This window comes from Pithys albifrons, chromosome Z, assembly GCF_047495875.1.
Source record: "Pithys albifrons albifrons isolate INPA30051 chromosome Z, PitAlb_v1, whole genome shotgun sequence".
Lineage (NCBI taxonomy): Eukaryota > Metazoa > Chordata > Aves > Passeriformes > Thamnophilidae > Pithys > Pithys albifrons.
This window is the reverse complement of record NC_092497.1, coordinates 37,754,098-37,782,045: the sequence shown is the minus strand read 5'-3', so window position 1 is coordinate 37,782,045 and position 27,948 is coordinate 37,754,098. Positions and strand designations below refer to the sequence as shown.

Below are 27,948 nucleotides of genomic sequence, written 5' to 3'. Positions count from 1 at the left end.
TAAAGATTCTATAACATTAACATGAAGGTCTGCTGTCTATTATGAAAGAAAACATGAAGACTGTTGTTGAAAACACATTCTAGGAGAGAAAAAGCAAAACTACAAAAAAGTGCATTAGTTTGACTCTTATTTAAGACAGTTTTACAGCTAGATGTTAACTGAAACTCAGGTTACAGAAGATGAAAACATTAACCAAAAATGAAAACACCAGCAATAGAAGAAAATGATGAGGCTTTTCAAAAGAGCCTGGTATTTCAGGATACAAAAGTTCCATGCAAAAAGACTATCCTAAAAGAAAGATCTATCAAATTCCTTAAGGTGATCTACTATAAGAATCATCACTCCTGAGCAAAAGCCCTTTCTCACCTCTATCACTATTCCTTTCATGAAATTGGATGATTGTTGTTCCAAGGCCAAAGACTGTGAAAAAATCCTTCAGACCGAAGTTCTACCTTTCTAAAACAATTTGGCCTTCAAAACCTTACTGGAGTTCATACTCAACGCTACATCTGTTTAGATCTTGCTAAAATACAAAGCTGAGAGAAAATAACTTCAGGTAAAGTAGTACTTTTTTCCTTATACTGAACTCATTATTTTTGATTAATATTTTTGATGTGGCTTAAGTGTATTGAAGAAACAGCACAGTATTAAGTCATCTGTTTCTCCACAATTTTCAGGATAGAGAACATATCTTTCCAAGATATTTAACAACAGTTCTAAGCAGCTGCTGCTCATTCCTGACAACTGGAAGACACTTTTCCTTCAAGTATTGCAAATTGCCTTTTACCACTATCTCCTTAATGGGCATCCTCCAAACACAACAGCAACACCTGCTACAATGCCAAGGTTTCCACCGTAAGATAAAGGCAAAACCTAATACATGATAAGACAATGACAAAGTTTATATTAAGCTCAGCTTTCAGCTAAGAAATTCAAACAATTCAAGACAAGCTACACATTGCTAAGAAATCATTAGACAATCCATTATTTTTATGTAAAGATGTTTTCAAAGTATAATAGCTTCCTAAATAAGGCAAGAAATACTCTGCTATGGATAATTAATCCATTTTGATTGGTGTGCTGGTTTAAAGGTGAACCAGCAGGGGAAATGAACTCACCACGAGAGGGATTATAAGTCAGAGCTAAAATTTAATAATAATATTACAATAACAACACTGACACACAAGGGAAATTGCTTTCAACTCACAAAACCCCAGCAGTATAACCCAGTGTCCTGGGGCACAAACCCAAGGGGGTTTGTTTGCCCTTGTGTTGAGACCCCTGTGGTTCCCCCAAGTCCAGAGTAAAAGGAAAAGAAAAACCTGTTGGTGCAGGTGAGGGCTGTGGTCTGGGCGAGAGCGGTGATCTCCTCCTGTCAAGGTCCTGCTGCTGCTCTGGATCCGACGAGAGGTTCCCGAGGTCTTCTTACCCACCACTTATGTACCCTCAGGGAGCTCTCAGTCCCTCCCCCTGGGCGGGGACTCACACAATGGGTGATAACTCTGGGAGCCAGGGGGTGTTGAGCTGTTGATGGCCCATTAGTAGCTCCGCCCCCCCTCAGGCTGGGTGTGAAGGTGATAATGGCTCCCTGGGCAGCTGCTGCTAATGGCCCACTGACCTTGGGGAATGAATAGAGGGGGTAGAATACACAGCTTTGATCACCCCCACACAGGGTTAGCTGGTCCCTCCTGCTGAACTAGGACAATTGGTCTGACAAACAAGTAAGAAATTCCTGCAAGTATCCACGCTTTTACATTTCAAAAAAGTAGCATCATAATAGAAGGACTAGAAAGGATCATACTGTTCTTCTTTCCCCATCTTTTGTGAATTGTCAAATGAATATTTTATACAGTTTTGGCAAAATGAAAGCTGAAGAACTCAAAAACCAGTGTATTAGTCCAATAGCTTTGAGAACTGCTGCAAACAATTAACCCAGTCCCTGCATCCACGTAGCTGGAATTTTTAACTGCTCTCGTTTCTCACAATGTTTACTCCTGATTGTTGTGCTTCAGACATTTTTGACTGTATTTGCCAATTGAGCTATTTTTATTCTCCAGTTCCAACAATTAAAATAGAAAGAAAAAAAATTAAATGTCATTCTACAATAATATATACTATTTGTAAATTCAAATAACAAAAAATTTCTCAATACAGCGCAGCACCAACACGTCCTAGGTTCTCAGTATATGCAAAACTGTGCATATGTAACTATGTATAGCATATTAAAAAAAAAAGTAGACACAGAACAGTATTTAACCTAAAAACTAAGCATCTAATATCATTCTACTTGTAGCAAACAGTCTATTTACAGTGAAATTGTGTCAGCACCATACATTTAGGATCCACGTGAGGACTGGAGAAAAGCATCCCCAAGAGTTAGTGATAAGGGTTATAAAATAACAGCAAGCATTTTGTCTTTCCTATTATATCAGACTGTAGTTAGTAAAGATCCACAGCAGAAAGAGAGGGTAAGGTCTTGTAAATGAAAGTTCACATTTGTCTCATTCAGAAGGACAGCAGCTCTTACAACTCCGGCTGAGCTGCCGGCAGTCTCTAGGCATTGCACCATCAGGCAACTGATTTTTTTTTTTCTTAGAGCCTGGATGAAATGTAACAGCTGTTTCATGAAGTGTCAACAGCCACACTGAAACACTGTGTTAACCAAGAAACAGACTCTTCTAGTAAATGAACAGTACAAAAAGCTTTTGGGTTTATAGGCAGCTGAAGGCAAAAAAAATAATTCTTAAGAAAGCAAAGAATTCTCTTTGATTAAGATTTCAACTCATTAGATATTTTTCCTGAGTAAGAGGAACTTAAGCCATTGCATTAAAAGCTTCAGTAATACAGACAACAGTGTCAAGGCCCCAGAATTTCAGTCTTTCTTCCCTAAACTCAAACCAAATTCCCTGTAAAACAGAATCCTCTCATGCCTTCTGAGGTCATTAGAATACATAAAGCCCTTCACAAAGACTTTTTTGATGCCAACAATCCCAAGAAGACTTTTTCTTACAGATTATGTGATAAGGGGAAGGAAGGTCTGGGTCTGTTCTTGACTGATGGAACAAAACCACATGTTTAGAAATACGTCTCTTTGGCAACTGAGAAAAATTCAGAAAACATTTGTACTATTTTCTTTTTTTCAAATACGTATTTTCTTCAAGTTACAGCAAGCCTTCATGCCTCCAACAAATAAAGAAATTCTAGAAGTTGTAAGTAACCATTTCAATAAATCTTTTATCCTGAAAATGCTATCAGACTCTGGTGTAATACCCACTTTCTGGCTCCACATCACTTTGGCTGGTGTAGTTATTTTGTTAGTTTTTTGTCTTTTCAGCTGAACTGTTCTTTGCAGATTGCAGCTCCTCAACACTAATCATTCAGTATGCGAGAAGACAGACATTTTTTTTTACATGAAACCTTGGTGCTCCTCAGCTGATCACTTTGAAGACTTCTCCCTTTCTATAAACTTTTTCAAAGCAAAATTTGCCTTCAGCTCTCAGATTGTCCTGCCTGGACAACCACTCAAAGTTACCACTTATAAGTCCTGCACTTATTCATGCCAACTGAAGAAACAACTTGAATGTAACTGTCCTGAGTGCAGGCAGGCTTTAAGATGTCTGCATGAGCCAAATCTGGAAGGGGAAGCACAATGTGGACAAAACAAAGGATTTGTGCCAAACAAATCTTGCAGTGAAACCTTCTCAAGACTGCTCACAGAAGCACCTTAAAACATGGGCTTATGAACTCAGTGCCACAGTACACCTGATGACTTGATATATTCTCTTAGGAATTGAGGCACATAAATTTGCTATTTAAAAAAAAGAGAGAAAAAGAAGGAGCAAACACAAGACCAAATGTAAGACCAATGGCAAGTCAGTCGATCAGAGTGTCTCAATATTACTGCCATGGTGCTTGAGCAGTGATTTACCCTTTAATACAGTGCTGCCCATTTTCCTCCTTACTGGTTTGTGAGGCCCTTATTTTGGAAGCACTATGTTAAAAAGTTGTATGATTCTATCTGATGAATCAGGTACAAAGCACATGTAAATGGGTCAAAGAAGCCTTTCTAGTTACCAGCTTTTTTTGGAGACTAAGATCTGCGCAAGGATGAGGAAAGAGAAAGAAGAGAGAAATAATTAAAGAAACAAACAGAAAATACGCCAAAAAGCACACAATGGTAAGTGTGGTTTAATCACTACAGGTACCAAGGAAACAATCAAACCAGCCACAGTGTCTTAAAAGAGTCATCTTGGCCTATGGCAGACTCATGTGCTCAAGCCTTATGGCTGGAATCATACCTCCTTTCTGCACAAAATTTTATGTAATATCAGTTAAAATTGAGCGTTAATACAAATCATTATGAAGTTACAAAATTTCCAAAGCACTTCTAGTATGTCATAATATATAAGATACAAAAACCAATTGACAAAAGGCTGAAGATAAAAAAAACAGTGCTACCAGTATCCTGCAGTGAAAATTTCAAGCTTCCACAAAACTTTGAATTTGAAAGCAAAACACAAGTAGCATCACACTTAGAGCTAGAACAGACAATGAGGATACTGTACTGTCAGACACACAGAATGACTCCCATAGTCCGAGTGGCACAAGAACTTTAACCTGTGTCCTTCAACTGTTGCATTAAAAACCTCAAGCGTCACATATCACTAAATGAATTCATGTGCAGTCTGGAAAGTTTAAGATTCAAACTGTTACCTTGACAGATGCAAATAGTCGTAACTTTCTAGTTGTGTTACAGCAATGTCCAATCTGACTCTGAAAATACTTTAAGTTTCAGTACTGTAGTCTCAGAAAACAGACAAAACTTTTAGTTACTAGAATTATGGCCCCTACTATTGAAATATCTAAACATGGCATTACCTTCATTGCATGGATTTCTTCTATTAATCTCTCGACTCGTTTGTGGTTCTTTAATTTCAAGTCTTCTGAGCCCCTGCAAATGAAGTCTGCCTTTATTAAGAAAATCTGAGGTTTCTTCACGTTATTTCCCTGTGAGCCAATACTAAGTCACAAAATTAAAAAATCAGAAGATAGAGCACAACTACGTTGCCTTGTTGTCAAATGAACATTTTAGCAAAGAGCAGAACTTGGCCTACCTAAAGCTTTTGCTGTTGCAAATAGAGAAGAAAATACTACAGATTTACCAGAACAATATGAAAGAGAAATATTATTTTATTAGAAAATAGTAAATGACAACTCATATCAATGATAGCAGACATCAATAACTACAGTTATCTTCTAAGATGTGTAAACTTTAAATATGAAAGTTCATTAGGCTTACTTCTTATTTTGCACAACTCGCTAAAATTGTGAGAGAAGAGTATGCTCAATTTACATTTCAAACACTTGGGGCCAGTCAGTAATCTTTAAACACAATATACAAAATGCTGTCTTAGCCATTTAGGCAAGTACTAATTAATACTAAGTACTAAAAATCAAGAATGACCCATGTATCTACACAAACTGAGGACATTTCTTGCTACAGAATCTTGAAGACAACTGCAGTAAGGAAACACTGCACAACTGGAGTTTAACAGCAGAATAACCCAAAGGATCAAGTCCAACACTTTTAAAAGTGCTGTAAAAGGTTCTATAATCAATTCAGATTAGCTTTCAGTACACTAAATCTTGTTTAAAAAGGTCATCCCAATTCTTCTATATGAAACTGCTTTTAGTTATTATTTTCAGTCTATTTTAAATGATGTAAAAAATAGAATTTAAGTATTTAGTGCCTAAAGTTTTAAATATATTTTTCTCCCACTACTTCATTTTTCTGGAAAACAATTAAGATACTGCCTCATTTATAAACATACAAATAAGAAGACTATATTTAAAACTGACTTTTTCAACTTCAATTTTCCGATGTGTCTTGTTAGTCTGCGAATAGTCAAGACTCTGGCCTTCTTCACATCTTTTCTCATCTTCACAACCTGTCAGAAATATGGAAGACATTATAAAGCTTGCTTTCCTTGATTAGTTTCCATATACAATACATTCATTACATTGACTTAAACTTTAGAAATTAGTTTAACAAAAAGCATGATTTCTGAAAATGAAGTGCATTCCCCTGCTAACCAAATCCCAGTTCAAATGAATTCAGATTTCACTTTAAATCAAACTGCTTCCATAAACACCAGAGGAAGAACAACCAACAGTCTAAAATGTGTCTGAGGTCTAAACAAAAGACAAGACATTCCTTACTAGTCAAACTTTAATATTATTCTTAGAGCTAGACTGAGCTAGAGATTTGAAAAGACTCACCTTTTGCCTTCACTTTGCTTATTCTTGTCCCAGAGAAACAGCAGCAGTACTTTTCCATTGGTACATAATATATAAAGGCATGTTCATTACAGAACATTGTGAATTACTACGGGAAAAACTCTCAAGGTAAACATACTTGTTACAAAACAGAATTTGAGATAGAAATTATTTTTCTGTATTTGAATTCATTTTTGTTGAAAATAAAAATCCAAGCGATTTTCAACTCATTACAGTCCATCTCAACTTGTTATACCCAGCACTCTGTTCCCAAAATGTATTTTAAAGTAGGCACTTTAACAAAAACTTGAGGTTTACTTCTTGCCCCAATAATAAAGATACAGAATTCTAATTATTATTAGACACATAGTATAAACAAAGAAATCTTTGGAATCTCTTGCAATTAAATTCCATTATGGAAAACCTTTGGCCCAAGTGCTGTCCTGTCAATGATAAACATCCTGGAGACACAGCAAGTCAATAGTGACTTCCTTTTTTACAACTCAACTCCCACCTTATTTATTCATATCTATATATATATATATAGATATAGATATAGATATATAATTTTTTTACTATGCCTATTAGGATTGTGTATTTAACAGTTAACTTGCAAAACATGAAATATTAAAACAAAAAAACAACAACAAAAATTAGTCTTCTTGACAAAAGCCTTCTTGACAAATTTATTTTAAATTTATCCTACGGGTTAAGGTTAAAAATTAAGTTGGCCCTTTCTCAAGAAAGTTCCTTACATCAGATTTGCACTTTATTTTCTAATTTCTCAGAGATAAGATCACAATGACAGCTTGATGGTGATTACATCATCAAGTCAGTTCCACCAGGAATATTAGTACTATATGCCTATATCAAGTTTGAACAAAAGAAAGAAGATAAATCTTCCAGGCTCACAGAGGAGTATCTCACACCTGTGATGGGAAGCCTGGCTAGTATATATACTCTGCAAAGAGACCATAAATTTGAGACTATGTAATTTATTTTTTGAAACTTAAAAAAGGGAACCACATTTCTGCACACCTGATTACAATTGTAGCTTAGGTAACTGACACGAGCAAGGTGTTAAGCCCTCAATTGTACTTGTGAGTGGCTGAATCAGTTAGAGCAAAACAATTTCTAGAGAGGGGCATATGCTTGTTGGCAGCCCCCCCTCTGCCAGGGAAAGGAAGAAAACTGTGGAGTTGAAAATCACGTGAGGGGAATCATAGTGCGAGTGGTGTTATTGTCACTTGCACCAAGAAAAGTGAAGAGGTAAAGGTTTTATGGGACAAGAACAACTGACCTAAAATTGGTGTCCTGTTCCAAAACTGTTACAACAAAGGTCAGTGCATACCTTAGTTATCCCAGTGAAAATAACTGTGCACACAGGTCTACTTACAAAAGCTCTTCTACTTCAGTCAACAGAAAAAAAACACACATGCCAAAAAGTACCCAGTGCCAAGTGTATGCTAGACAGCAGCACTACTCAGGTCTTAACATGCTAAGGAACAAATCCATAACATTACCATTTGCCATCTAGGCATGCCCATGTTTCTTTTTCATAAGATACAGAATGATACAGCTCCCTACATTACATCTTCTTCTAATGGAAGAGAGAAAGTAACACATCTTGTGGTTAAATACTTGTTTGATACTCTGTGCATTAAACAAATTTCATAGTTAGAGGCAAAGCAGGTATGCCTTCTTAGAAAGTCTGGGGTAGCTGGTTTGGTCTTGTTATTTTATCTTATTTATTACCATTAAAAATATCCACAAGCTACAATCATATTTGAATTTAAATAAACTCATACTTTACATATTAGTTACTGTGTATGCAAACACGAAGTATATTTAACTTTCTCTCAAAAATATTTTGTCGTGTACTTTTTAATAGAAATATTAATGCAGACACAGCATGTTTCCAGGGCCTGCAAGAGCCAAACTTCAGCCTTCCCTACTACCACCAGCCAATGAAGGCTGTATAGACATGACAGCAGGAATGAGGGAAGGTATTCACTCTTTGGCAGACTAGGTATATCAATTTATGTAATTCAGTCACTTCTTTCACATGGGACAGAATGCATCAACTGTGTTCTTGGAAGTACTCATAAAGTTCTCAAGAAAGCAGTCAGCTCTTTGGGAAAGAAATCAAAATAAGTTTAGCTTCAGATTTACAGTGTGCCTGGAACAATGGGGCTCAGACCACCAGAGTGGCTCTTAGTCTCCCATGTTACAAAGTGAGAGAGGCAATTTTGTCTCAAGTAAATCCCCCCCTCCAAAAAAACCCCCACCAAGAACAGCTGTGACTTTTGAAAAACAGTAACAAACATTTATTCATAACAATATTCATAAGTAATTTTTGTAAGAAAAGACAAGAAAAGAAGTCTTTGCACTGGCACTTAAAAGGCTGCAGTATAAACCAAGGACAGACTTAACAATGCTTTAAAACTGGGCAATAGTTTTTAATCTACTCAGAGCACCACAGTAAGCACAAAAGAGTAATTATAAAGACAAGCAAACTCAAACCAAACAATTTCTTCTATCAATAGGAACACATTCTAGGATTCCTGGAAGTTATGGAAGTCTGCAATTTTAAGCGGAAATAACCACTTCAAGGATTTCTCGGGACAAAGAATGAGATACTTTCCTTTGTTGAAGACTTTTCTACCAAATATGTGTTTATGAATTATTAATAATAAAGAATATCAAAATAAGAATACATAGAGGTTATACATAAATTATTAAATCTAAAAGAAATAATAGCGGCAATGAACTCAGTTTCAAAAACAAGCCTAGGCCGTAACACACAGTGTGAAAGCACATGAGCATGTTTCAAAAGTTATGGCTATGAATAAAATCATATCCATTCTGCACTTTCACAGTATATCGTGCCTTTCACAGTATACTGTATTTCTATTGCTACAGATTCTAAACAAAGATGAAGTCCAAAAACATTCCAAGACAGCAGGTATTCCACAAGGAAAGGAGGCATCCATAACTCAAGAGCCTGAAACCTGCAGTAAGGATTGCCACAAAACATGATGTGTACCAGCCAACTCCACACAAACCACTCCAAGCTATAGGCAGACAGGAGTTGCTGTTGCTTCACGCAAGAGCAAAGAGCACAGCAGAGGATCAGCAGCTTACTAGCCAGGTAAGAACAAGAAACTCTCTCCTGCAATTAATCTTTTCAAAGGAATGCACATTACTGAGGAGGATTAAAACAGGAATTGCTGATTTCAGCACAACCTACATTCAAGTAATACTTGGCACAGGGCTCCTGGTGGTCACTGATACTGCTGGTACTCACTAATACTCCTGGCAGCATCTGGCAACAAAGCAAGCCCCACTTGGAACAGATGGGTACAACCGACCTATACAAAGGCAAAAGAGGGTACATACCAAACCAAGAGGGTGACTTCTAGTAAACAATGAATCTAACAAGTGTTTAAAGGCATCACAAGAATTATGGTATTTAACCAGAATATACAGCTCAGAAAAGGGAAAACTAATAGCTTCAGCCACTTTGCCTTCCTACTCCAGGTTGGAACTGCCTCTCAAGGGTTAATAACCGTTCCAGGCATTTGTCTTCTTGTGTGGTAGCCCAGTCAGGCCTTCTGAACCCTCGGTATGTTCAAGCCCTTTTCATGCCCAAACAGAGGCAATAAAGGGAGAGAAACTGACACAGGATTACTTAATTGTACCTTTGATCTCTAAGTTTCCTTCTAGGTTTTTTTTTATTTTGTTTTGTGGTTGGTTCTTTTTTTTTCCACAAAAAATAGTTTGGTTTGAACACTGGTATTTCACTCACAGTTACAAATTAACTTCAACTAACAAAAGTCTTGGAAAAGCTGAATCAATGCCTGCATCAGTGTTAGAATCTGGAAAGGACTTCTCATCACAGACATTATCCCTTTTAAATTAATGGGACATGGCTATTGGACAAAATAGAAGACAAAACACATGTGGAATAGAATCAAAAGTTATTTTAAGAGCCTCCCATATAATTAAGCTGGTCCAAAAAACGTTGTATCAAAATTTTCAAGTTTCTTTAAGATAAACATAAGGCATTTTATAGATAAAACAACTTCCAAAAATCTGGTTTTGGTTCTGAAATCCTAAATCACTACAGAACAGTCCTCATCTTAGGGATAGCAACAAAAACACACCCAGGAATGTGGACAAAGCAACAGAGTAGGTGCAATATTACATTCAAACTCACATGACCAGCCAAAGGTATTTGCCCTCACATTTTTAAGACAACAGCGGTAAAGTACTCAAAGGAACATTACATTAGAATAAAATGTTTTATTTGGCCACTTCTGAAACCTGTTTTGAGGTCTGCACAGGCACTATGCCTCCAAACTAAGCTAGTGTTCAGCCAGTTAGGAAAAAAGCAAGGAAAGTGTGACTAAAGATTTGTAGATGTATCAAGAAAGGTACGTGCCTACTCTGAGTTATAGTATCATCTGTACTTGACAAAAAAACCCAAAACACAATACCAAATCATTCTTCAAGAAAAATCCAATGGATTGAGAGAAACACTAATATGTTTCTGCCTATGACTCATTTGAGTATATTTTATTCAAAGAATACTGAAATACAAGAAACATCTGAGAAGGAAAAGTGAATTTTTTTTAATGTTATCATATACAAAAGTTAGCACTTTGCACAAAAATACCAGGACCTGAAAAGTCTTCAATACTTCTTAACTCAAAGTTACTAGAAGTTAACTTATGCAGTTGGCCTCAGTTACCCAAAATGTATGAAAGCCAATAAACTGATGGACACATCTTTTTCCTCTAAGCAGCCTGAAACACATACAACTGTTCTCAGGCTTCAGCCCATGAAGTACTGAATAAATTTTGGTCCTGACCCAATAACGCACTTAAACAAAGTATTAAATCCTTAAACAACCAGCACTAGACAGACCAGAATTTCTTCATCCACTTCTGCATTATGCCAGCACACAGTCTAGTCCTATTCTAGCACAAGCAACCAGAAAAGACAAATTATTCTGTTCTCCTCAATAAGGACACTTCATCTAACGTAATCTAGAGAAAAAATATAATTGTGAGAATTTGTAATAGTGTGAAATATCCAGAATGATTTACAAACACACACCCATTAAACATAGGCCTCCACCCTTTCACCCAACATGGTAAAGTCTTTCCTCTATGAAGATTGTCTTCAAGGTCCAGACACAATTGCAAAAATATTTCATTTATATATACTGAAGATATTATTTCTAAAACAATATAGTATAATTTTACACAGACATGTCCAAATCTACTTTGGAATATAGGGTCTTTTATGTCTTTTCTACCACTTGATGTCTGTGTTGTAGTTTGGGATTATTATGTAAATTCTCTCCCCTGCCACTTAACTGCCCAGGCCAGCGGTTAACAAAAGAAGTAGTTAACTGTTGATCGCTGGGGTGGAGGCAGGTTTGTCTCTTTTGGTTTCTTTTTTTTTTGATTTCTCGGGAGTCTTGGCTCGGCAGAACGGGGGAGTGGGGGCTCGAAGGAGGCAGGCTGCTCTGCTGGTTACTGCTGGGGTTTTTTCCTGGCTGTCTTGCCGCTGCCCACCTCGGACTACTTTTCCTGCCGTGCTGCTGTTGCTACCTGCCTTGGATTTGCTGCTGGTTGCTCGTACCTTTTCTGCTTCTTGGACGGGGAACACAGGGGGAAGAGACTGAGTCCATCTGAAAGCTCACTGCTCGTCTGTCTCGCTGGAGAGGGACTGAAACTCACTCTGCAGCCAGCCGGGCTGTGACAAGGACACTTAAGTATAACCTTTTCTCCCGGAGAAAAAACCTGCTGGGTTTTGTTGTTGTTTTGTTTCTTTTGGTTTGTTTTTTTTTCCCTCTCTTGTGGTGTTGGGGAAGTGGGTTGTACTAGTCTGTTTACATATATATATATATAGCAGTTATCCTTCTTGTATTAAAATTCCTTTTCTTAAATTTGATAAAGAGTGGTGTGATTATTGTGGAGGAGGCCCCTCCCCTGCTTGTGGGTAAAACATTTTGGTTTTTTCGCCTCAAACCGAGACAGTCTGGAAACAAAAAAAGGGGGTAGTTCTGACCTTGCTTTTCCACTTCAGTTTCTTTCTGTGCTCTCAAGGCTAACAGGATTTAACTGTCATGAGGGTCACACCTGAGAGTGAGATAAAAAGGAGAAAACATCAAGAACCTACCCTGTAAACTCTGTCTCAGGAAAGAGTCTATTTGAAAGATACATGATCATATTGCTATTGACAAATTAGCATATACCTGCACAAACTGTGTCTAGTGATTGAATGACAGGAAAAAAATGAAATTCTAGGTACAAGATATACCTGAGTCCTTGTAGATTCCCTTCATGCCAAGAAAACCATTGCAGGTTGAAATGAGAGCCTAATACTATTTAGATCAAAATGACTCAAAACAAAAGGAAAAAATACTCATATGTGACAAAAATTATATCATAGCCTTTTGATTTTACTGCAATAAGAGATTAACTTTTTAACTCCCTCAAGTTTAAGCAGTGCTGCTAAAGTACAAAGACAAAAAGTCATTAAAAACACACAGAACTTAGTTGTGTTTTGTAAAATGCCTTTATTATAAAAAGTTTTGCAAATTGTTTAAATTACACATAAACAATTGTCAAAGCAAGAAATCCAGCTTAAAAAACCCAAACCAACCAAAAAAAAAAGGTGAAATGTATTTGAGTAGTCAAGGTCTCTCCAATACAAGAAAAACATGGAACCAAGTAATGTTTCAGTTCTCACTGATCTTCTTTCCTTTCTCATTTTAGAGCACATCAAAAGCATTGGTTTCATTTTATAGTTACTTAGCAGTCTTCTAACCAAGAAATTACCATGGCAACCGGGTATTCTCAATGTTAATTTTTGGTGCTATTTGGCAACAGCAAGTTTTAAAATTCAAAACACCTGCAGCTGGATCACGTATTAGCCAGAACTAACAATAGTACATAATCTTTTGAGTGAATAATCTAAGTGAAAAAATGTTTCTGGAACTTCATTACAAATATTTCTCTCTATTATCTGGCATGTCAACTTGAAAGATCTAATGATTTTTAGATTCCTAGGAAAAGTTAGCAATTGCCAGGTTTCCTTTTTTCTTTCTTTTTTTTTTAATTTTTACAAAAAGAATCCCTATATTACAGTATATATTTTATACATGTCAAAATACACGGAAATGGGCAGTCTTAGACTTATTACAGCTTCATATATTTGCATTATTAAAACATGTATGAGTAGGGTGGTAAAGGCAGCAAGGGCAACATAAACACACCTGTGTAGAGTATTAGGGTTCAGTTCTGGGACAGCTGTATATAAATATATACTGCAAATAGGAATGTATTAACAAAACAAAACAAAGTGAATTTTCAGCCAGATCAGTTTCCTGAAGTGTTTTCCCTTATGGTCACTTGAATATTAGCTAGTTCCACGGAAAAAGAGCAAAGCAAGAATGTACTGAAGGAGACAGAGAAATGGACTACAACAAACCAGACTACAATAAACGAGCAATTCCATTATTTAATACACAGATCAAATGCCAGCACAGAAAGTGCTAAGAGCACAGTTTTTCAGTTAGTTTGCCTCATAGCAATGTAGTGTTAATCTTGCCTTTGCCACTTCAGCAATATGCAAACAGGACTGAATCAAGTGGACTCAGTTATATCTCAGTACATCTAACAAAATTTACAAAAGTTCATGAAACATGATCTTCTGGATTAAACGACCATACTCTGCTGTCCACAGCAGGCCGAAGTGCCACCACTCGCTGGAGGCATCCACAAAGCAAAACACCAGCAGCTTCTCAGGCCTCTGGGCACTCACCTTGTCACGTTCATAAGAGGGTTGCTAAAGGTAAAAGAAAAAAGAAAGCACGCTGTCCACTTGGGCATATTTCTATCTTCCTCACAGGAAAAGTACCACACATACTCCTTGTGAGTACTGTCAAACCCTTCCTTCTCACTATGCCCATGCTGCTTTCTTTGTACTTTCTCAACTGAAGCACTGAAATATGAGTTTCTTTATTCAATATAGCAGTGTGTTTCCTCCTGCATGGAGAAGAGTTGTCATTTATAGTGTAATTTCTCCAAGTGCAAACAGCAAGGAGTACTCGAACAGCTAAAAAAGACCATTATTATTAAAAGGTTTTGAAAAGCAATTCCAAATATCTAAGATAGTTGGGAGAGAGTAAGACTAGCCTGGAATTACTTGCTCATTGTCAAAGACCAAAATTTAATGGATTTACTTCTTCAAAGTCAGTGTGTCACTGCATAGAGTCAGACTCTATATGTAGTAGTTCAGAAAGCAATCAAGTCCAAACCAGGATCATGAGCTGGCCAGACACATTTCTAACCCCTACACCAACAGCAGTACTGTGATAAACTAGCTAAAGATGTAGTATTACATAAATTACTTCATATCTAATCACACAGAAATAAAAACTATACAAGTTCAAAATTCCCCAGTTAGCACTCTGCTAAAAATATTTCCTTGAAATGCTGCAGGGGGATGTGATCAAGGCAGTCAATACAGCAAAGCTCAGATCAAGAGATCTCTAGGTCTAAGATTTTTTAATTAGACGAGAGCTCCAGATAGAAGCCACATGTGAATTTCACACCTCCTTAAGCTTTGACTTTAGAGGACAGTAACAGCAGAAGCTGCAGTAGTCACATCGGGGTGAACACAGATGAATAAAAAAATGCGAGTACTGAGGCCTTTTCCCCCCCTTCAAATGATGAACCTTTAAAAAGCAAATAAAAAAGAGCACTGCTTCCAGGACAACACTATAAATCTCTACATTACTTGCATAATCTGAACTGTAACACCATACTTTGACTATTCTGACTCAAAACCAACCTATGTAATTTTTTACATTAATTATATAAGACGCAACCATGATCCAAAATGTAAAATCTGGGCAAGACACATTTCCCATAACAAATACAGAAGTGCAACTACAGTGTTTCTAGTACTAATTTGGAGATGATGGTGGTGGTGTGATTGCTTTGGTTTGACATTGCTACTTTTACTTTTCCCTCCCCCTTCTTTAAGATGCACATCATGTTGCTATGTCATCTTCTTCCACTTCAAATAAAATAGGCAGCTTTCTGTAACACTTCACAGTTGTTAAAAAAAAGTCAAGCTTACAAACTTACACCTCTCTATTCTAAGGATATTTAAAAATATAACATGACTCAGGGTAATTTGTAGGTTTTAAAGATTAACATCCTTTTATATAAAAATGAATACTAATAGGCACTTGCCAACCTTTCACTTACCATAATTCACAAACTCCAATACTAGGGTGGGTAACCACCAGCAAGTAGCTAGAACTCTGTCTCTTCTGATCCCCTGGTAGCAGATCACCAAATGCTTTAAATGCAAGGTAAGTTCTGTCTGTCTGCCAAAGCCCCAAAACATAAAGGAATGGGTTTTTCTGACAGAACTAAGAGATATTAACAGACTGAAATAGACTATTGCTACCAGCAATTAAGTATTAACTCCTTTGTCACACAATGTCACACTAAAGTATTTCACTAGATACCATTCCATCTTGAATGAAAAGCAGCAGCAGAGTTGACAGCTCAGCTGACAGGACAAACCGGTGCAGCAGATCATTTTCCCCTCATTCTACCTTGTGGTTATCTCAGACATAGGTATCAGTCACTTGAAAAAGTGCACTGCAGAAAAGGAATGGTATGAGAGTGAATAAACTCTGGCAAACTGTGAACACACAGCACTTTCTTCTATTTTCCCTTATTTGTATTTCCTTTCACATAGCACTTAACTGTTGAATATTCAGAGAATGGTTTGGGTTGGACATACATGGATCCCATGCAATGGGACATCTTCAACTACAATAGGTTGCTCAGAGCACATCCAGCTTGGCTTTGAGTAGTTCCAGGGACCGGGCATCTATCACCTCTCTGGCAACTTGTTCAAATGTGTCAACACCCTCATAATAAAAAACGTCTTTCTAATGTCTAGTCTGAATCAAACCACTTATAGTTTAAAACCATTATCCCTTTAAAGTCTGACCCCATCTTTCTCGTAAGCCTCTTTGGTAGTAATTAAAAGGCTACAAAGAGTCTCCCTGAAGCTTTCCCTTCTCCAGACTCAACAATTTCAGCTCGCTCAGCCTTTTCTCACAGGAGAGGCATTGCATCCCTCTGATCATTTTTGCGGCCCTTCTCTGGACCTGCTTCAACAGGTCCATCTCTTTCCTGTACTGAGGACTCCAGAGATGGATGGAGCACTCCAGGACAGGGTCTTACCAGACCAGACTAGACAGGCAAGAATCCCCTCCCTTGCCCTGCTGGCCACACTCTTTTTGATGCACCCCAGAATATAACTGGCTTTCTGGGCTGCAAGTGCACATTGCTGACTCATGTCCAACTTTTCATCCATCAGCACTCTCAAGTCCTCCTCCGTAAGACTTTGTTCAATTCCTTTATCCCCCAGCCTGTCTTGATACTGGGCTGCTTCAACTCAGGAGCAGGATCTTGCACTTGGCCTTGTCATACCTCATGAAGTTTAAAACAACAAGCTAGTAAATTGCACCTGATTCAGTGTGCATTTCAAAAGACATCCAGTTGTTCTTTACATGCTATAGTTCACTTTCAAGAAACTACATGACTTGGGCATTCATGGATCATCCATCCCACAGCAGACTTCCAATATTCTGTTGGCCAAACAGTCAGCATGTCAACAGTCACACTAATTCAGACTGGCATGCATGTTTGCTCTGTTATTAAGAAAATGTCAAGACTCATTTTTAAATGACAACAAAGCTGCTCAGCTCCAGCTGTAAAATGATCATTCTGCTTGTATGAGGGTACTAAGTGAGGTAGGATTGGAGTGGGAAAACAGGGACAATGGCAGCTGTGTGTCAATTAACCCAACAAGAATGCATGCTGTCCCTTCTATTTGCACTGGTAGAACTGATCTCACAACATTCATGCATTCATCTGTTTTGGCAGTGCTTTGGACAACACCCACTGAAATTATCTGCATGCAGAAAGGTGCCACTGTTTATGATGGACTTAAAAAGCAAGCTGACAATCACCACCTGAGCAGACTCAAAGCTTAAGACGGAAATTCTGAAGACTGACAGGCAAGCTGATTCTTCTATATATAATTTTGCTTTTCAATAGTTTATTTAGACATGAAATTCTTTAATCATTACATCAATTTGTAGAACTACTTTTATATAACACTGACACTATGATAAATTACATGTACAAAAAATTAAGGAAAACATCCTATCCTACATTTAAAACATGCTGTGTCCATGTCAACTTACAAGTCCCCCGTCTTAACTTTTTTTCAAAATTTAGCTTTAAAAAATTTCTTAGTTGCTCATAATTTTCTATTGAGCTTAAATAATGATCATTTTTGCTAAGAGATGGTGGCATTGGCCTCCTAAGTCACAAAAATCCCAACTTCAGGAATTGAGTGCCGATACGCTGTAACTTTCGCCAGGTATCCTGAAAGAGTGGTATGTTAAAGCTGTATTCTGAAATTATACTTACTAGCCTGACTTCTGGGTAAATCAGGTTTGTCAGTTCATCATTTGTCAGTATCCTCTCCAGCAACTTTTGGGCTTATTAAACAGAAAACAAGGTTTACCAATCAGCACAGATCAGAGCTCCTACATGTTTTGTGAAAACTAGTAGCCAAGTAGGAGATTAGAACTAAAATTAGCATGCCTAGCATGGAAGAAATACACAATAAGAATTCAAATCTTTTCCATTTTGGCTGCCAAATAGTATGGGCATACTCATTTGCCGGTACGTCTGGCTCTGAACCAGCCACAGAACACCCGTCACATCTCCTGATACTCCAAACAGGTGGGAAACAGGACGTAACCACAGTTACTGAGAGCACTCAAAGAGAGCAACCCCAAGGATAAAAGACGGAAAAACTGCAGAGAGAGAGAAATAGCTGAGGATACCCATATGAGGTTTTAAGGAGCACTGGACTCAGAGCTGCAACATGCCAGGCATCACTGGTTCTCAACTTATACACACAATACATTTTACTCTTACCACATTCTTTGGACTGATGTTTTTAATTTGGTGATTGAAAGTTCAAGGGAAATTAGAATATTGACAACTTACTGAATGGAATGGAAGACAGAAAACTTGTTCTGTGCAAGATACTTCACATAAAAAAGATATCTTCATAGTTACCTCAATTACTTTCAGACTACACCAAGAAGCCAGGGAAAGAAAAGGTCTGTGCAATGTTATAGCAATACAATATTTGCCAAATATTTCTATCTTAATATTACCAGGAAATGTATTATTATTGTGAATCTGTAATTCGAAACAAGCATTCATTTTTGTAGTAGGACTCATTCACTTCAAAAATCATATTTCAGTGTCACTATATAGCTGTAATTATGTAGGCATAAAGGAAAAAAGGTTTCAAGTTCATTAAACAAATAAAACAAATCAGTATCAGCTGAGGACTGATCAAGTTGCAGAAATATCTACTAGGTAATTTCTCCATTTTTTATAAATCTGAAGAATAAAAAAATAAATACCATATTTTTTAGATTGACTATAAATATAGGCATAGCCTGCATTGTGAAAACTGAACATAAAAGTAACCAATCTTATTATGATACCAAAAATATTTTTTTGTTTAAAATTTAAACTATTTTTCTTCAAACTCCTCCTCTGTAAAGTTTGTTGCTCTCCATACAACTAAAACGAGGCATTAAGTACTGGAAAATCAAAAGGCTAGAGGTTCTTTGGATATATGAAAACGCCAATCAAAAAAGGGGAATGATCAACTGTCTACAAAAGGCACTGCAATCAACTCCTGATGCAGAAGCGACATTCAATTTCCCTTCTGCATAAAGCCAACCACACCTCAGGGAAAGTCCTGCAACAGTTACAGCTCATTTTCATCACATGAGTAAGTATCACCAGTATTGATACATTTTGAAGTTATAGGCAGGTCTCTACTCACCATGTGAAGAAATTTCTGTCAAGCAAATACATTTTAAATTGAGGCTACAATGTTCTCCTGCTTCTAATTTGTAACTCCCAAGACTGTATTCTTTCTTGTCTGATGTTCAGATAGGACACTTTATAGAGTTTAGAAAGAAACTCCATCACATAGGAGATAAGTAAAGAAGTATGTCATGGAATCAAAGAGCATAATAAGCAAAGCAAGGATGGGTATTTAGTCTAATAAAAGGATCAAATAAAAGTTAACAAATGAAGCTCTAGAAGGGGGGAAAAATTCATAAGCACTTTCTTCCTGTGTCTGGGAAAAAAATTGTTGTGATAAACACACAGTAAAGATTTAGTATCCAGGTTTTCAAATGAAGAAATACTCTGTTAAAAAAAGAGTATGAAAACAGGCAAAGAACAGAAAAGATGTACTTGCAGGTATGTTTGCATATCTTCTCAAAAAAACCCAACAACCAACCAACAATAAAACCTGTCTTCTCCTTACTCAAAAAAAATACAACCCTAAAAAAAGCGTACGTCAGACTTCTTTTATTATCGGACTATCAAGTCTAGCTTTTCATGTCCCTCTAGCACAAAGACACTTGGCATGCTGTCTCAGTTTAAAAGAAACCAAGATACCTAGCAAGGAAACTGAGGAGCCCTTCTGGATTACAAAGGGGGCCTCTTCCCAAAAACCACTACAACCTTTGAAATTAAGAGACTTATGAGAAAATATAGAGAAAAAGGATAACAATTCTTTACTACACACACACACACACATATATATGTATATATATAAACAAAAAAACCCTCCAGAACAGAACAAACAGCAACACTATAACCAAACTTTCAAACAAATAAAGTCCTATCTCTGCTTTTCGGTGCAGTTACACTCACAGACAGTGGGAGGCGATGCTGCGCCTTGGGAAGTAGCAGCCTCAGTGACTCACAGGCTCCAAGCAAGGCAAAGACAAAGGGGGAGGGGGAGAGGCACTGGCTCTGAAACTCACGTGGGAATGGCAGCCACAAGGATGGGCTGAAACCTTTCCCACAGACAGTGTAAGAACCCTCTCACCGTCCTTATTCCGGAAGCGTTGGGGGATGGGTGGGGGGTTTAGCAACTCCTCTGCGAACGGCATCGGGCCCTCAAGGGACCGAGTAGTGAAACCAGGCAGCAGTGACTGTTCTTTCAGAAGAACGGCATAGGGCACATGGAGTCGAGGGGAAGCCAGAAAAACTCCCCTCCCATTGCTTCCACCAGCCCAGCACACAGAGGCTGGCACCCACTCAGACCAAGGTCAGAAGTGTAGCCAGCACCAGGAAAAACGTCTCTCTCCTCACTCTACCTCCCCCAGTCCTCTCCCCTGCCATCAAGCTGGAATGCAAAGCTGTCAGCCATCCCTTGGTTTACCCTGCAGACAGCTGACTCTGGCAGCAGGTAGTGAGGGGCTGGGCTCCAACAAACCATCTGTCCTGGCCTCCAACTCCCAAACCATGGTGTTGGTAAGAGAAGGAAAAAAAATCCGTGAAAGATTTTGACACTGTAATATATGGATATAAAAGTATCACATCACATCCACTGGGTACAACCCCTGTTCAGGCCTAGGGTGCTGCAGTGACAAGCAAAAGCCATGGCCTCAGGGACCACACTGTGATAAAAACTGGTAAAAGGGAAATACAAATTTGCGTCACAGATTCTTCTGACTTACTCAAACAGGATGAACACTCAGCCTGTGTCAAAGACTACTAAAATCACCATGATGTGACGTGAACTTCTGGTGGCGTGAAACATGCTCCAATATTCCCGGCTTGACAGATTCTGAAAGACTACACCACTTCCCCTGTGAAAACCACTCTTCAGTTAAGGTGATTTCTACTATAATGTCTCTATGACTTCCATTTTTTGTGGGAACTTTTTCTCACTCAGCAGTTTCAGATTATGCAAATGAATTAATTAATTTTAAATGTGGCACTACCATATAAGTTACTTCTCAGTCTTTCTGGAAGGACAAGATGAATTCTTGCTAGTGAGAATGGAGAATTACCTTGCTACAGCAGTAACTGTTCATTATTTCCTCAGAACAGTTTAAAAAGACAAATTCCATGATGAGAATATTTCATAAACACAAACACATGGGAAAGTCAGTGTTTAAAAAAAATTAAAATCTAAAAATTTGCATTTTTTCCTGGAATTTTCTTTATGACATAAAATAAAGTTGAGGAAAAGGACAAGTATAAAAAGTAGAAGGAATAAAGAGCTTAAAATATCCCTGCCAGATGTCTGACACACACTATTAATTTAAAAACTCTACCGTGAAACAATTAGTTCTCCAACAGTTGCCAAGACACCAGATCTACAAGAGATCTACAACCATCCCAATATTAGTTATTAACAACTCAGAGTGGTGCTTAAAGGTCCCTGCAAAATCATCTTTGTTGTGACAGAACAAGTGCTCTCACATTTGCGTATCTGCCCGATGGTATGTTCATTGTCCAGTCATTTAAAATTTCTCTTCCACACCAAGTGCTGGTTCTGCTGGAGGTTTCCCTTCTAAAGCTTGCTACTTGCTTCTTCAATATCCAGCCTTTCCTTACCAAATACACATTTCTCTCTTTCCCCTGCTTATGAGCTCTTCTCATTTCTCATCCTATTTCATCTCATTCACCCACCTATCACTTTGGACTGTTCCAGTATTTAAAGAATTCTAGCTATCTCTCTGTTTCCATCCTTCCTTCATTATTTGTCAACTGCTTCATAAGCAAGCAATTACCTTAACTGCCTTTTTGCTTTATATTGTCAGGAATTCCTATCTTAATATGCAGCATAAATTACACTCTCTGGAGATACTAATTTTCTTTGCTGCATTTCTCCAGGGATATTTGCCTCTGGATGAAATTTTCAGTTCCTCATCTCACTCATCTCTTCCTACATTAATGTACTGTACAAGACCTTATATCTTTCTAATCTGCTCTCAAAAAGAAGCAAAGAGGATTCACAGAATCACTTATGTTGAAAAATATCCTTTAGAACATAAAGTCTTACCGTAATCAAAACACTGCCAAGCCAACCACTAAACCATGTCCCACATCTACACATCTGAAAAATACCTCCAGGGATGGTGACTCAACCACTTCTCTGGGCAGCCTGTTCCAGTGCTTAACAACCCCTTGAGTGAAGAAATTTTCCCTAATATCCAATCTAAACCTACCCTGGCAGAATTTGACACCATTTCCTCTTGTCCTGTTACTTGTGAAAAGAGACCAATCCCCACCTCACTACAACCTCTTTTCAGGTACTTGGAGAGTATGATGAAGTCTTCTCTCAGACTCTTCTACACACACACTTCACTTGGGATTAAATGCCCTATGAATAAAACAGGTTTCACTGTGACTCTTCTTTGATATGGAAATAATATAATGTTCATCTTTTTCATATAAAATCAGTAAAAGAATTTAAAAACGCTTTCCCATATATAACTTAAAGGACAATAAAAAAATAATGAATCTGGTAGCTGGCCAGTTTTACTTTTCCCTTAACTATTCTTCACTACTGCCCTCCACAGCATAAGACAAAATGGAAAAAATTTTACTGTTGACATAAGAATGGCCAGTTTGCAAAGAATTCACAACTGATTAATATTCTCCTTCTAGGAAAAAACCCTCCTCCAGGCCCCCAAATTCTATTTTACAAGGAAGTCTATCACCACGGTTTCCTTTCTACACCCATTTCATTCTTGCTTCCTTCTCCATTTGGCAGCAAGCTCCAGACTCAGCAGTATAAAGGTTGCAGAAAGATGTCTGCAATGATAGCACTGAGCAATCACATGCATTCACTGCAGTAGAACCATTTTTAAAACTGTTTTTTACTCATGCAGATATAGCCATAAATTACATCTGATTAAAAAAACCCAACCTAATCCCACCCTACAGTGTACTGCAAGTATCTCATAGTTCCTTTAAAATAAAAGTTACAAAGTTTCTCATAACCGCTTGCATGTTTTTTTCATTATTGTACACTACCACACCAAGGAACCACAGATGTTTTGTTTTATGAGAGCATCTTACTAGCCTACGTGGCCTACCACACACATTTATATAAACCACGTGAGCTACGAAAAAGTCTTCATTACTGTCCTGAAGTACAGTAGTTTGATAACAGCGGTACACAATGCTGCCAGAAGCAAAAACCTGCCTAGTTTGCCATGCTTAATTGCTTTGGTAATCTGCTAAAACAAAATCTGTGTGAATAGCAGATCAGAACTTGCTGCTAATATTAGTAAAACTGATGATGTGGCAACTCCAGAAACTTCAGAAACAGCTGCTGGAACAGTTCCTAGGGGAAAAAAAAAGCCACAATTCCTCAGAATTCTATCTCACAGAGTAAAAGTTTGGAAATTTCATAAGCTTTCAAAAGACCTTTTCCTTAGGACATTTACATGGTCTGTAAAAGAATGTCAGTAATTTAACACTTCAGCTGTGCTGAGCAGAAACCAAACCCAGTGTAGCACAACGTTTTTTCTTCTTCAAGAAACTGTTGTGCCTAGAATTATTTGCTAGTAACTCAACTAATAGAAGAATTTTTACATGCATTTCCATAAAGCTAAAGTGACTGCTGCCAAGTGTTTCAGAGTTTAAAGAGAAAGCCATGTTTGCTTTCCAACTTTGCACAGACATGCAATTTACAGAGAAAAAGTTGTGATTTGCCAGTATAATAAGAAATTAACTGATGGAAAAGATTAGCTATTCAGTTTTGAATTGTGCAGAAACTATCCTTTCTCAGTTCTCCTGTTTATATGCTTTTGTAATACTTCAGACAAATTTTAGTGATGTTTAAGAGACTGTATGACCAGCTTCAAGAAAGTATTTAAGACCATGTGCAAACCAGGGATGCTGATCTTAGCAGTGCCAGTATTCAGCCACAGCTTCAATTCTGACCACAGGGCATCCCAGACACCTGTACTTTTTCAAAAGTATCTAGGTGCTAGCCATTGTACCTTAAGAACAATTTTGGTCACAGATGAACCTAAAGCTGACTTCAGTTGCCCAAGCGACAAGAGACTCTCTGATGCAGCTTAACCACACTGGCAGAAACAGTACAAGAACTGGTGCCCATCATCTGAGGAACAGTCTACATGTTGGGGCACTTAAACTGAAAAGCGTAATATTACAGACTCAGTTCAATGTAAGAGAGTCTATTAAAAATGCTTCTACTTCAAGAAAGTAGCTTGGCCAGCATACTGGATAGGTTCTGGGTCAAACATGGCTCATAAACCAGAGAGAAAATAGCAAAAGGGAACTCATCGGCAGACCAGCAAGAAGAATTTCCTCAGGAGTAAAGGCTTCTGAGTGTCAGTTTTTCTTCTCAGGGAGATAGGTATTTTGTGCTAATTGTTGGACAAGCAGCCCTTGGAGCACTTCCAGGGACTTTTCTGACACAAATGCTCCCACTGGTGAAATACATGACCAGGCTCCCCTCACCCCATAAAATCTCCCTTCTTTGCCAGACAGTAGCCCAGCAATAGTAGTTGTTAGTATTTGTAATTAGTGCACTCTGCTGGTCACTGAGATCACAGGAGTCATCTCAGACGGAGGGAACCTTTATATCAGCTTTCTCAACTACAGGAAAGTTTTATAACATTAAACTAAAAATGCTGCATTTCCCCCTTTAGACAGAGGCATGCTTTAAAAGACTACATGGTATTTTGAATTAAGAGCAGTAAAACATCTCAAACCTCAGTCCAATACAAGATAAATGGTCAGGTGCCTTACCTCACACCTCACGTCCCCTTCAGGCTGCTATAAAGTCAGCAGACGTGAATATTAAAATGCCCTACTGGAACTCTTAGATTACCACACAGCCCAGGGCATACAATCTTTAGGGGTAGCGACTTTATTTCAGTGAGATGCCTGGATCACTGCACTGGGATGGCTGCCCAGTATTTCAGACTGCTCTAAACATCCTAATGTTTACAGCACTCTGTCCATATAATTTTGAAAGTTTCCATCCAGGACTCTTTTTTATCACTAGTAAAGAAGGTCTAGGAACACACTTTAAAGTATCACAATGTACCTTAGGTCACACTAGCCATTCAGGTCTAATACACTAATAAAACTGAATGCTCACATCAACTTGTCCATGCTAGTGAAAAACACCTTTAACTAAAGTCCAAGAAAGGAGGCCTAAGTGTTAATTTCTTAACTACTATTGGAAATACAATTTTGAAAATTACACTTCACTTTACCTATTACTGGACGGCAAATTGTTCTTTTGCAACAGATGAGAGACCATTTTTTCCCAGCTTGGTATACCCCTAGTCATATTTCCCAAAAATAAATATAAGCTTAGTGACATGTAAGAGACTGTATGACCAGCTTCAAGGAAATAATAAGATCACATGTTAGCCAGGGATGTTTAGATCTTGGCAATGCCAGTATTCAGCCATAGCTTCAATTTTGACCACACAGCATCCTAAGCAAGTATACACCAGGGCAATTACAAGATTCTTCTTTCAAGCTGATTTGTAACTGTTCTTCAATGAACCCATTATGTAATGCTGTAAGATCAGACAAATATAAGGGTTTTTTTGCTTCCTCTTTAAACCCTCTATTTCTCTTACCTTTATAGCCCCGACCACTAGTTAATTTCTGTAACACCTGCCAGACAATATAACTGCACATTATATAATCATCCTATTTTAGGTTTTGCTGGTTGAATACCCTCCCCAAATCTTTTTATTTCACAGAAATGCCCCTGATGTAAGACAATCACCTAAGTGAGATGAAGAACAACACAGATTTATCAGCCAACCAAACAGGCCACTGTGGTGGGACAGCTCATCTCCATCCCTCCCATTCATCTCTGGTCCCACAGGCCTGCAGCTTTCACTCCCTGTAAGACCCTGCCAGCTTAAATCTGTAGCAGAAGATGACCCTAGTAAAAAACTGATTATGCTCATGGAGAGGGAGGCAAGACCAAGCAGCTGGAATGGGTGAGGACCAAGGAAAATGAGAAGCCCTACACTGAGAAGCAGCAAGTCCAGGTGCCCATGAAACCTCATTTGGGGAATCACAGTCCTCCAGAGGCACATTGCATCTGTCTGAACAGCAAAGCAGTTCCTCACAAAAAGCCTTGTATGAGAGGCCCTTCAATGCTAAAAACTGTCCCAGTTTCTACCGTATAAAGTGTGGGGGAAAAATTAGACCATTACAAATCAAAATCTTGAATTATACAGCTAAACTGTCATCTTAAGTCAAAAAAATCAGACAGGTGTATCACATCTGAGTCATGTCGCAGTTATGATGCTGAAGGTGGCTGAAAGTAAGGAATATCTTAAGTAACTGTAAATAAATACCATGGTGAAGTCTTAAACTCACTTTGTATGGAATGTTTCTTGCAAAAATGGTGATCAATGACAAAAAAAAAAGTAACTATATTTCTTAAGAATTTAAAAATTACATTTATACAAGCATGATGGACCTACTGTATAAAAAATATAAATATGTACTACATTAAGGACCAGTATGGGTAAGTAATCAGGTTTTTCATGTTGAGTGCACCTCAAAAAAGTCATGATGCAGTTCTGGGTTATACAAATCAGTTCAGATTCCAGAACAAAGAATGACCCTCTCAAATCTCCCCCTCCTTGTTGCTTTCTGATATTCCACTCACACCATGCTTTCTTTACTGCTATATGGAAACATCGGTCACCAAAAGTTACTTACTTTTAAAAGCAAGTACTTTCTGCAATTTGTGAATGAAGGCATATATGAAAGCACTTTCAATAACTCTTTTCTGTTTATGCTTGTTATCTTGGCTGTGTCTGACCACCTAATGGCAAATGCAACACCTACACATGCTACACCAAGCCAACACAGCATTTATATAAGCATCTCCAAATATATCTTTAACTCTGGTTGCACTGTGACAAAATACTGAAGAGTTACAGATATAATTCTGTATAATTACTGAATTACAGATATAACACAGACTGCAACTTCAGACCTCCAGAGACTCTATGTCAGTCTTTCTTCATGAGTTATGGTTATTTCCCATGGTTTTTTGTCTAATCTTGTTCATTATCAGCTCCACTACCCACCTACGACTTTGCTACATACCAGTTTAAATTCTTAAGTCTCAAGTCCAGAGTGTTTCTAAACATTTCATTCATCTAAACTTTAGTATAGATAACTGAAGAGGTCAGGATGTCAGTCCTAAATCTAAAGAGGAAAAGAGCTGAGTGTGCCATGTTGAATGTCTCAACACAAAATACAGGGCCCCAAAACTTTCTGCAGAATTGCGCCTTGAGGTAGCTATAAGCAGAAAGTAATTTCCTCTCTGCCAAAGAAAAAAGGGAAAGAGGAGGTCAGAAAGATAACTTTTTCTTGCAATAATACAATATTGGTAGCAGACAATGACTGTACAAACAGAACAACATAATTTAAGAAGCATAGATTTGAAAAAAAACACTCACAAAAACAAACCCACAAATCTGGGTTGGTTCCAATTCAAAAGATTCTGTTTGATACTATTGTATATTGCTAATCAACAAGGATAATTTTTTACATTAAACATGAGCTATCTCTCTTTATACTTGCCCCTGTCCATGGCAGTTGATGATTATGTGCTGCCATCTAGCAAATGTTTCCAGAAAAGTTTTGACTTTGGAAGCTAATCTGCAGCAAGACACCTGAA

General features: G+C 37.8%; 1 protein-coding gene across 5 annotated transcripts in view; it reads right to left on the bottom strand.

Moving 5' to 3' along the window:
• Positions 1-27,948, bottom strand: part of SRFBP1 (serum response factor binding protein 1) — a 70,046-nt gene that overhangs the window by 37,922 nt on the left and 4,176 nt on the right. For 2 of the 5 annotated variants that reach the window (XM_071580399.1, XM_071580402.1), the window contains exons 2-3: positions 5,860-5,948; positions 4,879-4,951 (exon numbers count right to left, since the gene is read on the bottom strand). The exons of 1 other annotated variant lie outside the window; for it this stretch is intronic. In XM_071580399.1, the coding sequence (XP_071436500.1) occupies positions 4,879-4,951; positions 5,860-5,948 (162 nt within the window). Of the gene's footprint in view, positions 1-4,878; positions 4,952-5,859; positions 5,949-6,279; positions 6,300-12,357; positions 12,429-27,948 lie in introns of those variants that run through there. 2 more of the 5 variants (XM_071580400.1, XM_071580403.1) reach the window with 2 other exon arrangements.